The sequence below is a fragment of the Pteronotus mesoamericanus genome, unplaced genomic scaffold (genome assembly GCF_021234165.1).
Source record: "Pteronotus mesoamericanus isolate MK-2021 breed Mesoamerican mustached bat unplaced genomic scaffold, CSHL_Meso_final contig_56, whole genome shotgun sequence".
NCBI lineage: Eukaryota > Metazoa > Chordata > Mammalia > Chiroptera > Mormoopidae > Pteronotus > Pteronotus mesoamericanus.
In genome coordinates, this window is record NW_026555201.1 from 28,083,243 (window position 1) to 28,103,171 (window position 19,929).

The following is a 19,929-nucleotide window of genomic DNA, read 5'->3' on the forward strand; positions in this document are numbered from 1 at the left end:
CTAATCAGAGTACAGACTCTGAAACATATAATAAAACAGCTTAACTCGTGTAAAAATAACAAAAGTGTGAAAATGTGTTGTACTGTACTCTTCATCAATACTGCTTCAAGCTGCTTTTGTCAAAGTCACAACTGATATTTAATAAGAAAGGCCCTGGTAGTCCCTACCCTGAAATGCATTTGCTCTTTATGTTTTCATTGGAAGCTAGGGAAAAAATATTTCAAGCAAATCTCTGCCACGCATTTTAAGTTCCTGTTGTTCCACTGGAAATAGCAATATATACTTTAAAGAACCTGCAACTTAGAAAAGCTCAGATTGATTAAATGAATAGTTCCAAGGCAACATTTTCAAACTGGGGTCACATGTAAGTTGTATGGACTGACAGTCTGGGTTGGGAAGGAGGAAATGTCCCCTGAGTCATTTGCCTCTATACAGAATGTCCCTAGGTGATCCTGACTTTCCTATTTCCACCCACAAGTAATGAGAACTGAGACCTGTGGGTTGTATGGAAGTTTTTGCTCACTAGGCCCAATCTTACACTCACAAACAAAACAAAAGATAAGCAGTAACAACATAGTACTTCAGTTCTCAACACCTTGAAATTTCAGATGAAATTTTTTCTTGGCTAGAGTGGGAAAAAGAGAATAGAAAAAACAGATGGAAAAAATAACATGTGGCATTTAAAGAGAAGCTGCAGAAAAAAAAAAAGTTAAATAATTAGGAGCAGGTTAGTAGCTACAGCTAGAGTTAAAAGGTGACACTTAGGAACTACCACTTTGGGTCAGCGTTCCCAAGTTCCCAAGGCACTTTCTCTTTATACTACATCCACACTTAGCAATTTTTCCATTCAGAAAGTCGTATCTATACAGGTGATATCTTATGAGGAAAACGGCCACAACTTTTTGAAAAAAAATCAGACAACAGAATTTGCAGAAGTCTGGAAGTCACACTCAACCGCTCCCCCAGCCTCTCTTCCGTGCTCAATAGGTCAACACACCTGCTGGGTGACAGTGATATTGCTGTCACTTCCTTCTATATCAGCTACAGTTGCACTGAACTATGAGATACACCCTCAATATCCTTCACCTAGATTATAGCAAAAGCCTCTTAGCTGGTCTCCCTGCTCTAATCTTTTATGCCCCTCTAGTCACCCACATACTGTGCTTAATACCTTGCTAAAAGTGTAACTCAAGCATGTAGATCCCAGTGTAAACATGTCACTGGATGTCCTCCAAAAAACGGCACAACAAACAAGCTCTGCGGCAGGGCGTTCTGCCACCTACACTGAACTTTGTACTCTGAGAGGGGTCACAGTGCTTCAGATGCATCTCAGGCTTTATACTGACTTTCTCAGTCTGAACGACTTCCTCTACTCCCCGACATCCTTGACCAGCCCAGACAGGCTGAATTGCTCCCCGTCTACTACATCTATTTTGCTTACTACATTATGCAGTACTTTAAAAAAAAAATAGACCTGTTTCTCTATTAAACAATAACTTTTGAGGACAGGGACAATGATTTATTTATTCATCTCTCTATGACCAAATTCTAGCACAATGTCAGGTACACAAAATGAACTCATGCATTTTGTTGAATTCCACTGGGAAGACCAATACTTAAAGGTTCTTAGATCCATCCCAGCTTACCAATCCGGTGGCCTAGAGAAGGCTAAGGTGACTGTCATAAATTTCCATCACCTGATATATGATATTACACCAAGAATAACTAAAATAAATATTTTTAAAAAATAGGAGAGAGCATTCAGGGACTAGTTCAGTGAGGTTCCAAGGGAAAGTTCTATGAGTAGAGGTCAGAATACAGTTTGGCCTGAATTCTGGTATAAGACCTAGAGAAAACAAAAAAAAGCGCTGGCATCTGCTATCACCAGGAAACCAAGAGACAGTCAGTATCATTGAAATCTGGCCTGCTCTTTAGTTCTACACTGCACACTCCAGCAGGCTGTCCTGCTTGCCCTCTTTCTAAAAGGCCCTCCTCTGAGCCATAGGCTGGCCTACCCGCTGGGTCCAGTCTCAACAGGAAGCATGTGTAAAAAAAGCACACAACACACAAAGGAAAAAAAAAAAAACCAAGATAGGAGTGCCTTGTGTTTGTTGTGTCAGTGCTTAATGAGTTCTTCACCTCACCTTAATGTAGGCGCTCTGCCTCCTATATATTTACCTGTCCTTTCTGCCCAAATTCTCTTGATTGCTGACCATGACAAAATCCAGGCCAGATCTGCTTCCACTATTCTTTCTTAGCCTTCCAGTCACCTGCTGAGGTGTCTGTCCGAACATAAAACTGCCCCCAATTCCTCCCATCCCTGTACACACATGCCACTCCTCCCAACAGGATGTGGCATCTGCCGATTTTTCCTCCCTTTGAATCTGGGCTCGTGTTGTGAATTACACTGACCAACATAGTGGGGGCGGAAGCGACACTGTGCAAGTTTCAGGCCCGGCCCTTTAAAGGTCTAGCAGCTTCTACTTTTACTGTCCTAGAAGCTGGCTGCCATGCTATGTGGAAGTCCTAGCCTGCTGGAGAGATGGCGCATGGAGTACGAAGGTGCTCTGGCTGACAGCCAGCACCAAGGCCCTTGGCATATGAATGAGGTTTTAAACCCAGCAGCCCTGTTGTCAGCTTAATGAAGCTGCAGAAGTGATAGCCAACACCAAAGAATCAGTGAAACAACCCACAGAATTGTGAGAAATGATAGTTACTGTATTAAGCTACTATGTTTTAAAGATTGTTAGACGGTGATAGAGAACTTGATACATGAGTTTCCTTCCCATTATCATCATCCACTATTGCCTTGGCCCCATTATATGATTTAAAAAGAGGAACAAGAGACATCTACACATCTTAATTGCTGTATTTAGATTAGCCAGTGCAGATTAATGATTCCGTTTGCTTTTAGCTCATGTACCCCTGTATAGTTTGTTCACTGAGGTTTCGTTGAATTAGAAATGGGTGACCGAGGCTGTGTGGTGCTGGTCCTAAATTCCTAAAATTAAGGATTTTAGAAAATGCTGTCCCTTTTAAGCCCCACACCAGTCTCTCCCCCTTACAATTCCCCTCTCTCTTATCATAACACATGTCACTTCTCTTCAATAGTTTTTGCTGCCATCAGGGTTATGCTCAGACTTTTCAGCACAGAGTTTCCCTTGGGTGGTGTCAGGGAAATGCCCTGCGAACTTTCCTTCGCCGGGAGAGCCTGCTCAGTTGCATGCCACCAATCAAATCCTGCCACAACACAGTCCTAGGAAGTGCTCAAATTCTTATTCTCTGAAGTATTTATAGGGGGAAATGATATAATGTGTGGGATTTGTTCGAAAGAATACTGTAGTAAAAAAGGAGGGGAGATAGATGAAACAAGGCTGACAGAGCACTGATAACTATTGAATCTGTTCAGTGCATGGTGTGGGGGAATTGCTGTGCCATTCATTCCCTTTTCAAGTATATTTTAATAATTGCATAATTAATAGTTTAAAAACTTAAATTCATGGTTCAATAACTGCTTAAAATAGATGAGCTACAAACTAGGGTTTGAGAAGTGTCTTATGGAAAGATCTGTTGGAATAGGACCTTACAACAAATACAATAACTTACACTTTTGTCAGAAATTTTCTTTAACAAGAATGTTCTGGGGCCTAATAATGAATGATATGCATCAAAAAAATAGTCCTGGCACAGGTTTTTTTTTTCATGGGGATCCAAAGGTCCCTAAAGATCTATGAATGGGCTTCAGGAGATTAATGAATTGAACAATTTTTGGTTAAACATGCCAATGTGTATCTCACTGGTAGACAATCTAAAGCTTACTTCAGATTTACTAAGGGATTGATAACTATCACCGTCACCCAGTAACTTAAAACATATTAAGCATATTTCCATGGTTAGAAAGAGTTCTCAAATAGAAGACATAATTACGAGTTACAGATGAGAAAAAAGTACTTGAAAACAGTTTGATTTGACACCTCTTGAGTGACTCAGACTAAGCGTAGAGCAGGTAACTGGGGCGTTTGGGCCTTCCTGAGAAGTACCTCAGGAGCAGCCGGGCTCCCGTTTTCTTCCACATTTCTAAATCCAGAGCATATCAGGTGTTTGTTTCTCTTACTTATCAGGAATCCAGAGTCTAACAGTTCTGTCCCGTGAAGCAGACGCCAATAAGTTTCCAAGTGGAGAAAACTGCACGCTGGTTACAACATCCTTGTGACCCACGTATCTGAAAGCTCTAGCTTGTGGCCTGAAATTCCATAGCATAAGAAATGTATCCCAAGAAGCAGTAGCTATCAAGAAATAGAGAAAAAACAGTTTGTTAAAAAATAAATTGTAGGCATGTCTTGTTTTAATGGATAGCATATCTAATAACAAGATGTCCAGGCAATAGAGGGGCTGAAGGTTGTAAGACTGACCAGGTAATGGCAAAAATGTTTTTAAAAGAAACTCAAAGCTATATCATGAATATGCAAGCTTGGCATATTCATAAATAAAAGAATTGTGTGTGTCAGACATTAGCATAAGGCTTTAGAAAAAGCAAACTAAATGTAATCAATGATGGAACTAAATGCCTTGGACAAAGAAAGAACAAATAAACAAGTGAAAGCTTGGTCTAGCTCTTGCCTCCAAACCCAAATTTGCATATGCATGTAGCCCCAAATAGCCCCAAATAATAGGAACCAGGTCAATGAGAATCACTAAATCCAGACTGTAGAATGCTTAGAAAAAAAAATGTAACTTTATAAAATTTAAATGTAATTAATGTTACTGCTAGATGAGATATATAATGTCACTGAAAAATGTCTAAATTCTTTAGCTACAGATAAAAAATTCATTTGGGCTTACTTAGCCTATGCAGTGTTTCCATGTAAAGCAGTTAAAGTAAGTTTATAAGTTTCAAGTTATAGTGCTGTACACTACTCCCTTTTTAAAAAGTATGAAGAGTTGATGTTCCACCACAGCTTATCAAATTATTAAATATTTGTATCAGGACCTGAATTATCTTAGGCAAATGTAGGCAAAATAGGGAAAACAGTAAATTATCAAATGCTTCATACTTACGGTCTTATTTGAATTCTAATGTATTAAGTTGCAAATAAGATCTACAAAAGGAAAATAGGACGACAATCCTTTATTTCAGGGAATCACACTATTGTAGGCGAGAAGGACAATTAGTAATATTATGTTCATGTTCAAAGTACTTTTACATATTATTAATTCTCAATCTTATATAGGGGGGGTAGTGGTACTTCCCAAGGAAAGGACATTTGAGCAGACATTTGAGTGACATGAGGAGTGTTTCAGGCTAAGATATGGAGAAAGCGCTCTCTGGGCAGAAGAAACCCCCACAAGCAAGAGCCTGATACAATAACGCACTTGATGACCAAGGAACAGTAAGGAGGCCAGGGTGTTGACAGTGGAGAGGAGAAAAAGAGGACACTGAGAATGGAAGCAGAGAAACAAGTGAATGCAGCTAAGGAGCCATGGTAACAGGTGTATATTCATTCTAAGTGCAATAGGAAAACACTGAAGGATTTTGAGTAGGGGAATCTCAGAATTGGTTTAAGAAAATAGCCTATTTGACAATGAGAAAACGATGGTCAGATCAACTGGATATTCATTAAAAACCTATTTGAAGAAATAATGACTGAAAACTTCCCTAATCTGGTGATGGAAAAAGACACACAAGTCCAGAAAGCTCAGAAAGTCCCAAACAAATTGGATCCAAAGAGGCCTACAATGAGACACATCACAGTTAAAATGAAGAAGTTTAAAGACAAGAAGAGAATACTAAAAGCTGCAAGAGAAAAGCAGGTAGTTATAAACAAGGGAGCACCAATTAGACTGTCACCTGATTACTCAACAGAAATATTTCAGGCCAAGAGGGAGTGGTGTGAAATATTCAAGGTGATGAAAAGTAAAGACTTACAACCAAGGTTACTTTACCCAGCAAGACTGGGTAAAATCATTTAGTATCAATTTAGGAGAAATAACCTAAAGGAGCATTCTGAGACAAGAAATAGCTAAACGAATTTGTTAAAACCAAACTAATGCTGCAACAAATGTAAAAGGGCTTGCTTTAAAAAGAAGAAAAAGAGAAGGAAAAAAAAACAGAAGAAAATAATCCAACAATAAAATGGCACTAAATATGTGTCTATAAATAATCACCTTAAATGTAAATGGCTTAAATACCACAACCAAAAGACATAGGGTGGCTGAATGGATAAGAAAACAAGACCCATATATATGCTATGTCCAAGAGACCCATCTCAGATTGAAGGTTACACACAGATGAAAACTAAAGGGATGGAAAAAGATATTTCATGCCAATGGAAAGAGGAAAAAAATGCTGGGGTAGCAGTACTTATATTAACAAAACAGACTTCAAAACCAAGGCTACAGTACGAATCTATGAAGGACACTACATAGTGATAAAGGGAATAATCCAACAAGAGGATATAACCCTAGTAAACATTTACATACCCAACATTGGAGGACCTAAACATGTGAAGCAAATCTTGATGGACATAAAGGGAAAGATCAACAGAAACACAGTCATAGTCAGGGGTTTTAACACCCCATTGATTTCAACAGATAGATAAATCTTCCATACAGGAAAATCAACAAGGAAATAGCAGCTTAAATGACACTCTAGACCAAATTGGTATATTCAGAGCATTTTACCCCAAAACAGCAGAATATACTTTTCAAGCACACATGGAACATTTTCAAGGATACACCACGTTAGGACACAAAACGAAGTCTCAATAAATTTAGGAAGACTGAAATCATATCAAGCATCTTCTCTGACCACAATGCTATGAAACTAGAAATCAGTCACAAGAAGAACACTGAAAAATATATAAAGATATGGAAGCTAAATAACAGGTTATTAAATAATGATGAGGTCAATGAGATCAAGGAAGAAATAAGAAAATACCTTGAAAATGAAGACCTAACTCTCCAAAATCTGTGGGACACTGGGAAAACAATCCTAAGAGGAAAATTCATAGCATTATAGGCCTATCTCAAAAAAACAAGAAAAAACTCAAATAAACAATCTGACTTCACATTTAAAGGAACTTAAAAAAGAACAAAGTCCAATGTAAGTAGAAGGAAGAAAACAATAAATATCAGAGAAGAAATAAACAAAATATAGTCTAAAAAAATGATACAAAACATCAATGACTCCAAGAGCTGGTTCTTTGAAAAGATAAACAGGACTTCTCGCCAAGATGGAGGCGTAGGTAGATACACTTTGCGTCCTTGCACAAACAAAAGGAGGACAACAGCAAATTTAAAAACAAAATATAACCATAACTGCCAGAAAATCAAACTGTATGGAAGTCCAACAACCAGGGAACTAAAAAGTAAACATTCATCCAGACCAGTAGGACGGACAGAGACAGGCAGCTGGAGCAGAGAGGATGCACGGCAAGGCGGCAGCGGGAGGACCAGGAGAGTAAGATGGCGTCTGGCAGACTGGGTGGCCCCACATTTGCAGATGAATAAACTAGAGAAACAGCTGGAGAGCAAGACAGACTGGGCAATCCAGGGTTTCAGTGCAGGAAAGGAAAGCCTCAAAACCCCTAGAGGTAAAAACCTGTGGGGGTTGTGGTGGCAGGAAAAACTCCCAGCCTCACAGGAGAATCTGTTGGAGAGACCCATCAGGTCCTAGGATATACAGAAACCCACCCACCTGGGAATAAGCACCAGAAGGGCCCAATTTGCTTGTGGGTAGCAGGGGAAGTGACGGAGAGCTGGCTGACAGCCAAGCAAGCAGCATTAGTCCCTCTCGGACCCCTTACCCACAGACAGCATTACAACTCAGAGACCTGGGTTGCCCAGCCCTGGCAAATACCTAAGTCTCCACCCCTTCCAACATAACAGGCATGCTGAGACAAAGAAATATGGCCCAAATGAAAGAAGAGATCAAAGCCCCCAGAATAGTACTAAGCAATGAACAGATAGCCAACCTATCAGATGCAGAGTTCAAAACACTGGTGATCTGGATGCTCACTGAATTGGTTGAGTATGGTTGCAAAATGGAGGAAAAAGTGAAGGCTATGCAAAGTGAAATAAAGGAAAATACACAGGGAACCAGCAGTAAAGGGAAAGAAACCAGGACTCAAATCAACAATTTGGAGCAGAAGGAAGAGATAAACTTTCAACTGGAACAGGATGGAGAAACAAGAATTTTAAAAGAATGAGGAGAGGCTTAGGGACCTCTGGGACACCTTTAAACGTTCCAACATCTGAATGATAGGGGTGCCAGAAGGAGAAGAGGAAGAGCAAGAAATTAAAAGTTTATTTGAAAAAATAATGAAGGAGAATTTCCCCACTCTGGCCAAGGGAGTAGACTTCCAAGAGATTCAGGAAGCTCAGGGAGTCCCAAGGAAGTTGGACCCAAGGAAGCACACACCAAGGCCATCATAATTAAGATACCCAATATTAGAGATAAGGACAGAATCTTAAAAGCACCAAGAGAAAAGGAGAGAGTTACCTACAAAGGAGTTCCCATAAGACTGTCGGCTGATTTCTCAAAAGAAACCTTGAAGGCAAAAAGGAACCAGCAAGTTTTCGAAATCATGAAAAGCAAGGACCTACATCCAAGATTACTCTACCCACTGTATCATTTAGCCCAAAGTTATCATTTAGAATGGAAAGACAGATAAAGTGCTTTCCAGACAAGGTAAAGTTAGAGGAGTTCATCATCACCAAGCCCTTATTATATGAAATATTACAGGGACTTATCTAAGAAAAAGAAGATCAAAAACTATGAACAGTAAAACAGAGGGCAGGAGGAGGGGGAAGAATGGGAAAAAAGGTACAGAGAATAAGAAGCATAAATAGTTGGTACAAAATAGGGAGGGAGAGGTTGGGTAAGGAAAGTATAGGAAATGGAGAAGCCAAAGAACTTATATGTATAACCCTTGGACATGAACTAAGCTGGTGGGGGTGGGGGTGGGGGAGCGAATGCTGCAGGGTGGGGCAATGTAGCATCGAGGGGAATTAAGGGGAGAGAGGAAAAAAATTTTTTAAATGTCTTTAGCCCATTGTATGTGCTTGCTTCCTCTGTCAAATATTAATTGACTATTACAGCGTGTGTTTGTTTCTGGGCTTTCTATTCTGTTCCATTGATCTATGTGTCTGTTTTATGCCAGTACCATGCTCTTTTGATTACTGTGCCCTTACAGTATAATTTCTTATTATGCAGCATGATTCCTCCAACTTTTTGTTCTTTCTCAGGATCACTGTTGCTATACGGGGCCTTTTGTGTGTGGATCCAAATAAATTTTTGAAATATTTGTTCCAGTTCAGTGAAATATGTCATTGGAATCTTGATAAGAATTGCTTTGAATCTATAGATTACATTGGGTATATGGACATTTTAGTGATGTTAATTCTTTCTGTCCATGAACACGGTATGTGCATCCACTTACTTGTCTCTTCTTCAGTTTCTTTCTTCAGTGTCTTATAATTTTCCAAGTACAGGTCTTTTACATCCTTGGTTAGTTTTATTCCTAGGTATTTTATTATTTTTATAGCAATTATGAATGGGATGGTTTTCTTAATTTCCCTTTCTGATAGTTCATTATTGGCATTTAAAAATGCAAGATTTCTCAATTTTATTTCTACATCCTGCTACTTTGCTGAATTTATATCTCAGTTCTGAGTTTCTTGGTGGAATCCTGGGGTTCTCTACGTACAGTATCATGTCATCTGCAAATCATGCCAGTTTTACTTCTTCCTTTCCAGTTAGGATGCTTTTTATTTCTTCTTCTTGTCTGATTGCTGTGGCTAGGACTTCCAGTACTGTGTTGAATAAGGGAGGTGAAAGTGGACATCACTGTCTTGTTCCCAATCACATGGGAAACATTTGTAGTTTTTGCCCATTGAGTATGATACTGGCAGTGGATTTGTTATACATGGCCTTTATTACTTTGAGGTACATAAAACACTGTGGTACATTTACACAACAGAATACTATACCACAGAAAAAAAGAAGAAATTCCTACCTTTCACAACAGCATGGATGGAAATGGAGACTATTATGCTAAGTGAAATAAGCCAGTTGGTAAAAAAATAAACACCATATGATCTCACTTATAACTGGAATTGAATGAACAAAATAACTAATGAACAAAATAGAACCAGAGACACGGAAACACAGAATAGACTGACAGTTGTAAGGGAGAAGGAGGGTGAGGGTAAATGGTAAAAGGAAAGAGAAGGGGGTAGTCAAAGAATATGTAGGAGAAAACTTGACTCCTACCTTTTATGCTACACACACACACACACACACACACACACACACATACACACAACACACACACAAAGTTCCATATGGATTACAGATCTAAATGTGATAGGTAAAACAATAAGCTTTTAGATGAGAACATAAAATACTTTCATGGTCATAGGGATAGGCAAAGATTACTTAAAATGACATGAAAATTACTAAATTACTAAAGGAAAAGAGTAATAATTCTTACTACATTAAATTAACAAATTTTGCTCAGAGAAGAAAACCACTAAGTAACTGAAAAGGCAAGCCATAGCATGGAAAACGATACTTACAATACATACATCCAACATATAAAGAGTGCTACAAATCAATTAGGAATGGCAGAAAAATAGGCAAAGGGTTTAAATAGGCACTTCATTAAGGAGGATATCCAATGACTGATAAACATGGAAAGGTACTCAATTCCATTAGACACCAGAAAAATGCAAATTAAAACCACAGTGAGGTATTACTACACATACTCCTCAGACTGGCTATAATGAGAAAGAGAAACCATACCAAATCTTGGTGAGGATGTGAACAGTTGGAACTCTCAAATAATGCTAGTGGTTATGACCCCTTAGGAAAATGGTTTTGGAAATATCTACTAAAGCAGAATATACATTTACAATCTGAGTCAACAATTCCATTCCTAGATACATACCTGACAGAAATTCTTATGTATGTTTAGCAAAATATGTACAATAATGTTTGTGGCAGTACTATTAAAAATAGACCAAAACTAGAAACCCAAATATCCATCAAAGTAAAATGGATATGTAAATTGTGGTATATTGATACTATGTACCTACTGTGTAATTAAAGTTCATTAATATGAAGTTCAAAAAGGAGTAAACTCATCTACGGAGCCAGAAGTCAGAAGAGAGATTATCTGAGTGGCAGGGAGGGAGGAGAGTCGCTGGAAGGGAGCACAAAGCGGGCTGCTGGGGCTACTGGTAATACTGCAGCTCTTGCTCTGGGTGTTGGTTAAATAGACACGTCACGCTGTGAAGATTCATCAAGTTGTCCAATTTTGGTATATATCTTACACTGCAATAACACATTTAGAAAGAATATAATTCTGGCTGTTGTGTGGAGTACCGGGGGGCAGGACTGAAAAAGGAAATCAATGAGGAGGCAATTGCCATCATCTAGTCAGGGGAAAATGGTGGCCTGGACTAGCCTGGAGACCGTGGAAGGGCAAGGTGTGTGGTAAAGATGAAACCTCTGAAGCTTGCTGACGGGGATTGCATGTGAGGGAGAGAAGAAGAAAAAAAGGCAAAGCTGCCAACTTTTGGCCTGGCAACCCCTGTGAATTTCAGGGCCATTCAATGAAATTGGAAAGACCAGAAGAGGAGGACGGTGAGAGTGAGGCAGAACTCAAGAGTTCTTTGTAGAATAGAAAGTTTAAGATGCCCATTTGACATACAAATTGAAATGCCAAGCAAGGTGCTGGATATACTCACCAGGAGCTCAGGAAGAGGTTTTAACTCTACAGTGTAATGGTTTACAAAGGAAAGCATAGAATTCAACTTCCTGATTGAAATCCCAGCTTACCAGTTCTGTGTCCCTGGGTAAGTTACCCACACTCTCTATGTCTGGGGCTTCATCTGCATAATGAGACATTTAAAGTATTAAGTGAAATTATACTTGTAATTCATGACTGGCACACAGAAAACACTGTCGTGTAGCCATTATTACTAGAGTTTTTGTCAGAGTTAGCGGCAGCAGCAGTCTAGATAATATATTAAAGACCGGGAACTGAATGGGAACGCTCAGGAAGTGAGTGCTCACTCTTGAGAGGAGAGCAAAGGAAGAAGCTGCAAGTGAAGTAGGTGGGGGGTGGGGCACGGTGAGAAGACTGTGGTGACCAGAAGTTCAGGAAGTACTCCAAGAGGGTGATGAACTGTGTCAAATGCTTTGAATAGACTTAGTAAGATCAGGCCTGATCAGGACCATCTACATAATGTGTGGGGCCTTATGTAAAATGTAAATGTGGGGATCCTTTGTCAGAAGGGGAAAAGGGCACCTGACCTAGAGTGGATATTCAAAACATAACTTAAGAGCAGATGGCTACAAACCCACATTAAAGCAATACTTGCTATTACCAGCATGAGGCCTGCTGAAGAGAAGAAAGAGGAGGATGAAGGACCAAGACAGCCTAGCCTGAGGCTAAGTGGCATTTCAGAAGCCTACTAATTATAAAACACCAGAAGCAGAGATGCCCCAGTCACAACTGTGTGGCCCAGGGCACACTCTACATTTTCTTGCAAAGTTCAGGAAAACAGAAAAAAAAGACCAACAACCTATAAAAACTCCATGAATGCATTTTTATTAAAAACTGTGAAAAGCAACACTGAATCTTCCTCCTTACTTTCTTAACCTCCTCTCACTAAACTCTAATACCATGATAGTGAAAGGTATTTGATTATCGCTGTTAGTGCTGTACAGTGTCAACTTAGAATTTGCTTTCATAGGTTTCCACTGAACCACACCCTATATAAACACTGACACATAATTTAAAATGTCAAAGCCATGCCATTGGTCCGCTGACTGGTCTATTTTGAGATAAAATATCAAAGGGAGGGATAAGTTAAGAGAAAAGGCTAACTGGTAAATTTACCCATTCAAAAAAAACACCGTTTATTTTTCTATAACAAATATTTCCTTATTTTAAGAAATCCACATTAGGACAAAAGAAAGAACAAAGCCCATGCTCACCCAGGCCAGTGCTTTGTCTCTGGAGGTAACACAGGGTCACACTAATGGAGAACACATTTGCTCTCCACAATGCCCAAAGGCCCGCAGTCACTGTGTCGCCCTAAGTAGCAGTAACTTTCTTTACTCAACCTGCGCTCTCACTCGTTAATTTAACCAAGATCAGCTAACTACTTAGCAGTCAGCTCTGCCAGGAATACTTCTTTTCCGAAAAGGAATGGTACTGCCTCCAGTTTTTGCATTTGTTGTTAAATTATCTTTTCAAATGCTAATGCACATGATACAGAATTCTGATATCACTAAAGTGTATTTACCAAAATCTCCATCCAGCCCCTGGCCCCTAATTCCTTCCCTAGAGGCAACCAGTGTTAAACATTTTCTTGCATAACTTCTTCTGTGTTTAAACAAATGTGTGTCTACTGACTTGTATTTTTTATACAGATGGTGACACGCTCCTCTCACCATCCTGCACTTTGCAGCTCCATCCTCCTCTTGCCCAGCCCACGTAGCATGTAATATATTGAAGACTGTGCTTTATTAATACATAGAGCTGCCTTATTTTCCCACACCCCATTTTGATCAATTTTTATTTTCACAATCTCAAGCTTACTCTACAATTACAGTGTAATACAAGAAATTTATATTATTAACCAAAGTACCCCAATAATAAAAAGAAAGGCCCTTATATGCTCTACTTTAGATTTTGCTCTTGTTGACATTTTGTCCTTTTGTTTTATCATCCTCTTTATATAAACAATTTTATATATACATGTTTTTTCTTAGCTAATTGAAACGTTAGAAACATGAAGTTAACTACCAAATACTTCAGTATGTATTTCCTAAGAACGAGAATATTCACTGACACAAACCACAGTACAATTAACAAAGTCAGGAAATTAAGTACTATTTAATATATTCTTATTATCTACAGTCCATATATGGATTTTGCCAATTATAGCTATTTTCCCCAGTCCATGAGAAGAGCCAAAATATGCACTGCATTAGTCGCCATGTGCATTTAGTCCCCTGTGAACTAGAAAGAGTACCTATGTCATTCTTTGTCTTTATTGACCTTGATATTCCTGAAGGTTGCAGGCCTGTTATTTTCATAGCATGTGTAACAATAACAACAAATGTGTTATTTTCCCCCGATGTTGCCTTGGGTGTTAGATTTAGCGTATATTTTTTATAAGAAATCCATAAAATGTATGTTGTGCTCTTATCAGTGCATCATATTAGGATGCATGTGAAGTCTGTCTGTCCCAATACTGGTGAGATTTACTTTAACTACTTGGTTTAAGTGGGTTGTACCTTGTAACGTTAGTAATATTTCCCCTTATATAATTAATAAGTAGTTTGTGGGGAGATACTTTAAGATTATAAAAATATCCTCTTCCTTAACAAACTATCACACACCATCATCATTTCTATCATTTATTAATTAGAAATCACATTAATTAGTGATTAAATTATTTAATGAACCAATATTTCTTAATTTATTATTATAAGGTAAAACTTCCCCTTTTCCTCTGTTTATCTCTTATTCATTTACTTATTTATATCAGTGTGGACTCACAGATTACTTTATTCAGGTTGTAATCCATAACTACCATTATTTATTTTGACTCATACAGTTCCATATTTGGCTCGCAAGAGCCCTTAAAGCTGACCTTCTGATATGTGTCCATCATACTCTGCGTACTTCCTTACTTCTGGAATTACAAAATGTTCCAAGATGTACTTTCCCTGACTCAGCCCTGGAATTGGCCTTCTCCTCAAGAAGCTCTGATTCCTATTAGCAAAGAATGGCATTTAGAAACCAAGATCTGGGGGTTATGTTTGCACATTGCTACCAGTGTTCTGTCAGAGAACAGAGCTAAGAAATCACATAGAAATTTCAGTGAGCAGAACTAAGAAATTAGATACAAATACTGTTACAGATATAAAGATATTATAAACCATGAGTTCATACTGATAACTCCAATTCCAGTAGAACACTACAGAATACATTCTAGCCCTACCTAGACTCTTCCTCCACTGTAAACTCTTCCTCCACTGTAAAAGCTTGCCTCCTATTATGCTCAATATATTCTTGCTCAAGCCTAGAATACACAAATAGTAGCACAGCAGGATGATAATCACTAATCCACACCTCTGCAAATAGCAATCCTACTAACCAGAGTTCAGGATTCAGTTTTGCTCCGTTTTGGTCTTCTCAGACTTGGTTTTATTTTTAACTTAATTTTGAAATTAGATTTAGGGGACGCCCTTTATACCAGGTGTGGTCCTGATTCCTAAGGCCTGGCCTTCCTGATGTCTCGACCACAGGCCTGAGGTGCTCGGCGAGATTTCCCCACTTCCTCTCAGCTAGAGATATAGGAGCATCCAGCCCTGCATGGCCACTGGGATCACCATTTTGCCAGCATTAAGCTATCTCTGCTAGACTTCACAGATTCTCAGCTTGTACACGTGTTGCTGGGCTCTCAGCCAAAATTACAATGACCCCCTACAGACTTCTGCGGCTGCTTACCCTACTCAGCAAAGCTTCTCAGGAGTCCTACCGCACGAATTTCCACCCCACCACAGCCAGAGCTAGGCCTCTGCTGCCTCAGTGCAGCCAGGCTGTCGCTCTGCATGGGCTCCACCTGTCTGCTGCAGAGCAGGTTCGGTGCCCCCAGGAAGAAAGCCCAGGTGACAGTGGGCTCACCAGGGGGCGCACCTTTTGTTTCCCTTCTTGAAATGATCACAGTTTTGCCTTCTCTGTTGATCAGTACCTGAAAACTGTTCTTATACATTGTTTTGTTTTACAGTTGTTTTTAGCTGGAGGGCAAGTTTGGTTATCAATTACTCTGTCATGGCTGGAGGCAAGTCTGCCTTATTCTTTTTAGTAGCTCCACAGTATTCTGTTATGTACCTTAATTCATTGAACCAGCCTACCCTATTTAGGTTGTATACAAAGCTTTTACAAATGATGCTGGAATCTGACATGGGCCAACAGAGCATAGTGATAAATTTCCAAAAGAATTATTGATGAATCAAAGAATATACATTTTAGAATTTACTAAAAAAGGTCTATGTTCACAATATAGTATCTTTCACAACTTTATAAATTTGGCTTATGTCCCCCCTCAAGCTTTTTTATTCCATATTCAAGAGAATCCTAATAACTCAATCAACTTCATATAGAAATTCTTGAATTTTTCAATTATTTCAGAAGTCCCTCTCTATATTTTCTACCTTCATTATACCCTACTTTAAAAGCCACAACCAGAATTACTCTCAGCCTTACTGTCTGACAGCACCATGATGCCATACTTTCTATTCTATTTCCAGGCTCATGTTAGCCTTTGGATCACAGAAGAAACACTGACTGTCTTCTTCAGGGAAAAATAAACAAGGCAATTTTCTAAGGAAATCTATGAGAAGGAGTTCTTTATAAATATTTTTAAGAAAAGAAAAATAAAATGTAATACCCAGGCATCCATGTCCATAAGCCTGGACAGAAGAGGGTTGCACAATAAAAAAGTACTCTAATCTTAACTAGATAAATTTTAATACCCTATCTATTATTTTGAGAATTAGTTTGTACTCTCCTAGCAAGGTAAAATAATATAATTAACCAATGGCGTGAACTTAAAATTTCCTTGCCCTGCATGAGGGAATAATTAAGCATGTTTTCCTACTAGCTGAAACTAATTAGCTTGCAAGCTTAAGCATGGTCTAAAAAAAGAAGCTGTAGGCACTTTAAAAATAATCCTTTAGTAACGACAATCTGGAGGCATTTACTTTACCTTATTCAAATTCCACATCTCTATAAGGACTGATAACAGTAACATCACAAACCTTTACTGAGTTGTTATTATGGGCCAAGTACCTTTACAGATTTCATAAGCATTCTTTTATTTAATCCTCACAACAGGGCAGGTGGATATCATTATCCCTCTTTTACATGCGAGAAAAGGAGTCTTGGTGAGGTTAAGTAACTTGTCCAAAGGTCGCACAGATGGAAAGTAGTAGAGCTCTATTTTTAAATTCAGTTTTATCAGACTCCAAAGGTTGGTCATTTATCAATAACCCAGTGCTTCTCAGAGGAGATTTATGGATTATCGCCATTAGAATTACTGGTGAGCTTAAAATGCATTTCTAGTAGGTTATATTCTTTGGGATGAGACCCAGGGATCTGAATTTTTCACCACTTTCTCCGTTAAATCTTATATATGTAGAAATTTGAGAACTATTGCAGTCTGCTACTCCTCTCAGTGAGCTAGATTATTTTAGCACTTAGGAGTCATTTTTAAAGCTGTAACAGAAGGAAGAACTTCAGCAAAGCTACTACACAGGTTGTCGTCAAGAACTATATTGGAAAAAGAATTTCTGGCAAACTTTTAGTATGGTTTCACTGTGAGGAAATAACTTAAAAACTCCAATTTTAATTCTCTACTATTCAGTCAGAAAAAGGAGAAATTAACTTGCTCTTTACAACCATGTATTCTACAAACAACCCACGCACATTAAACAGGGATTGAGTCAACGACAGGGTAAACTTTGAGGAAAAAAGAAAGAATTCAATGTTAAAATTTTATAATTTTAAATAGAAACTTCTAAAGTGCAGCTCAGATTCAGCAAACTATGAAACTCTTCTAATGTTTTGTATAAACTTGAGTGTGGCCCTCTGGGAAGGACATTGGCGGGTCTAATGAAAAAGATAAGGACCCCAGAGTCTGACTCTCAACCAGGCCCTGCCGTCATTTGCTATATAGCTTCAGGGAAGTCACTGAACTTTCAGTTTCTGCATCCATGAAAAGGGATGACAACACTTCACAGGTTACTGTTTTCTCCCATCGTCTTTCCTCTCTCCTCTGATCACCTCTCAACCTATCCTGTGAAAACCAAGAACCCACCACCTTCCAAGAGGCTATCAAGCATAAATTCATCATGTAAAATACAGTATAGGGATTATAGTTAATAATCCTGTAATACCATGTATGATGCCAGGTGGGTACTAGATGTATGAAAGTGATCACTTTGTAAGGTATATAAATGTATAATGACTGTTTTATGCCTGAAACTCATATAATATTGTATGTGAACTCTAATTTTTAAAAAAAAGTTCAAAAATAAATCCATCCTGCTTCATGTTCTTTTTTCTCTAATCATGACCAGACGTTTAGCCTCAGCTCCTCTCGGCATCAGTCATTGTGTACCCTCAATCCTATAATGCTCTAGATACCCCCTAAGCTGCACCAGACACCCATGCCCTCTCTCCTTCCCAAAAGTTATGGAGCGGCCCGAGGAGCACCCATTAGATGATCCCCTTTATACATCTTCCTCTGAAAGTCCCACCTTGTCCCCAACTACTTAAATCTTGATCCTGCTTAGGGACACCAAGTTTGCTGAAACCCTTCCAAGCAACAGTCATTTCTTCTTTCACACTTCACCTACTTCAGGACACACTTACTCTATATCCCAACTCCTGATATTAGTTCATTCAACAGGTATCAGACCTGTTGGACATTTAAGGCATCGTGGGTGGAGCAGAGGAAGTGCTAAGTAACAAAATGGGCAAAATCTCTAAATGGGAGCTTATATTCAAGTGGAGAAGAGGGAAACAAACAAGCAAGACATGAAAGACAAAGCAGGAAGTCATAATGAGAATTTTGTGTGGGGACAGAGTACTTACTTCAAATGGAATGACCAGTAGCATTTTTAAGTGGAGGCATAAAGGATAGAAGGAGCCAGACAAGCAAAGAGTGAGAAGGTGAAGAACATTTCAGACCAAGGGGAAACAAGGCCTCTCTAAATACTGTTCTTCCATGCTTCCTCTGCAACCTATCCTGTGGGCACATCCTGGATCATCACCAGGAGAACCTGAGCACATCCCATGTCACTAATTGAAACTCGCCATCCTCCGGCAACTTGCTTTCTTTAGTGCTCATTTGTTCAGTAGCTTCCACTTCATCCAGAGGTATAATTGATTGACTTATGTTCCCCTTTTTCCACCATCTTCATTTAACTACCCTATTACAATTCCCCTCTTACAGATATATACAACCCCTTGACTCTCCCTCCTTCGTTCAGGCTAGGCTGGCAAAATCCCAATCACTCTGCCTTTTCTGAGACTATCTCTGGGCCAGTGAGAATTGTCAGACACAACCCCAGACTGGGAACACTGTAAATTCATGACCACTAATTTCACATGGATCTTTTATGCTGCGCAGCAGCACTCAATTTTGTAATAGTTTCCTCCCCCACTGTCTCTAATGACTATTTGATATCTTCTATCTCTTCAACATTTTTACTTTTCTCTAGGCCTTGGCTTTTGTGATAACCTACTATAATGGCTTTCCCTCCTATCTTTTTGACTATTCCTTCTTAGTTTCTTTTGTTATTTCCCCTTCTGATCTAAAGGTTGGAGATCTTTAGGACTCAGACATGAGCCATTTGCCCTCATTGTTCTATGTTCTTCCCAGATGATCCCATCTATTCCCATGACTTTAAATACAATCTGTATGCTAATAACTCCCAAATTTCTCTCCCCCAGACCATTTCCTTACTTTGAAGATCACCATCCTAGTCTGAACCACCATCATCTCCTGCTGATCCTACTACAATAGTTATTGATTTCTCTACTGATAGTTCTGTCTCCCCATGGGTAGCCACAGTCATCTTTTTGAGATATAAATCAGATCGTATCATGTCCTTAAAACCCTTCAGCAACTTTCCACACCTCTCAGGAAAAAAATCCTAAAATATGGCCTCTTAGTTTCCAGTGGCTGCCACAACAAATTACCAAAAACTTAGAGGCTTAAAACAACAGAAATTTCCTCTCTGACTGAAAGTCTAGAGACTTAAAGTCTAAACTCAAGGTGCTGGCAGTACCACACACCCCTCTAAAGACTCTAGAAGAGATTTCATTCCTTGCCTCT

General features: G+C 39.0%; 1 protein-coding gene across 4 annotated transcripts in view; it reads right to left on the bottom strand.

Moving 5' to 3' along the window:
• POC1B (POC1 centriolar protein B) overlaps window positions 1–19,929 on the bottom strand; it is a 107,820-nt gene that overhangs the window by 79,262 nt on the left and 8,629 nt on the right. For all 4 annotated transcript variants that reach the window (XM_054580183.1, XM_054580184.1, XM_054580186.1 and 1 more), the window contains exon 3: window positions 4,115–4,286. In XM_054580183.1, the coding sequence (XP_054436158.1) occupies window positions 4,115–4,286 (172 nt within the window). The remainder of the gene's footprint in view (window positions 1–4,114; window positions 4,287–19,929) is intronic.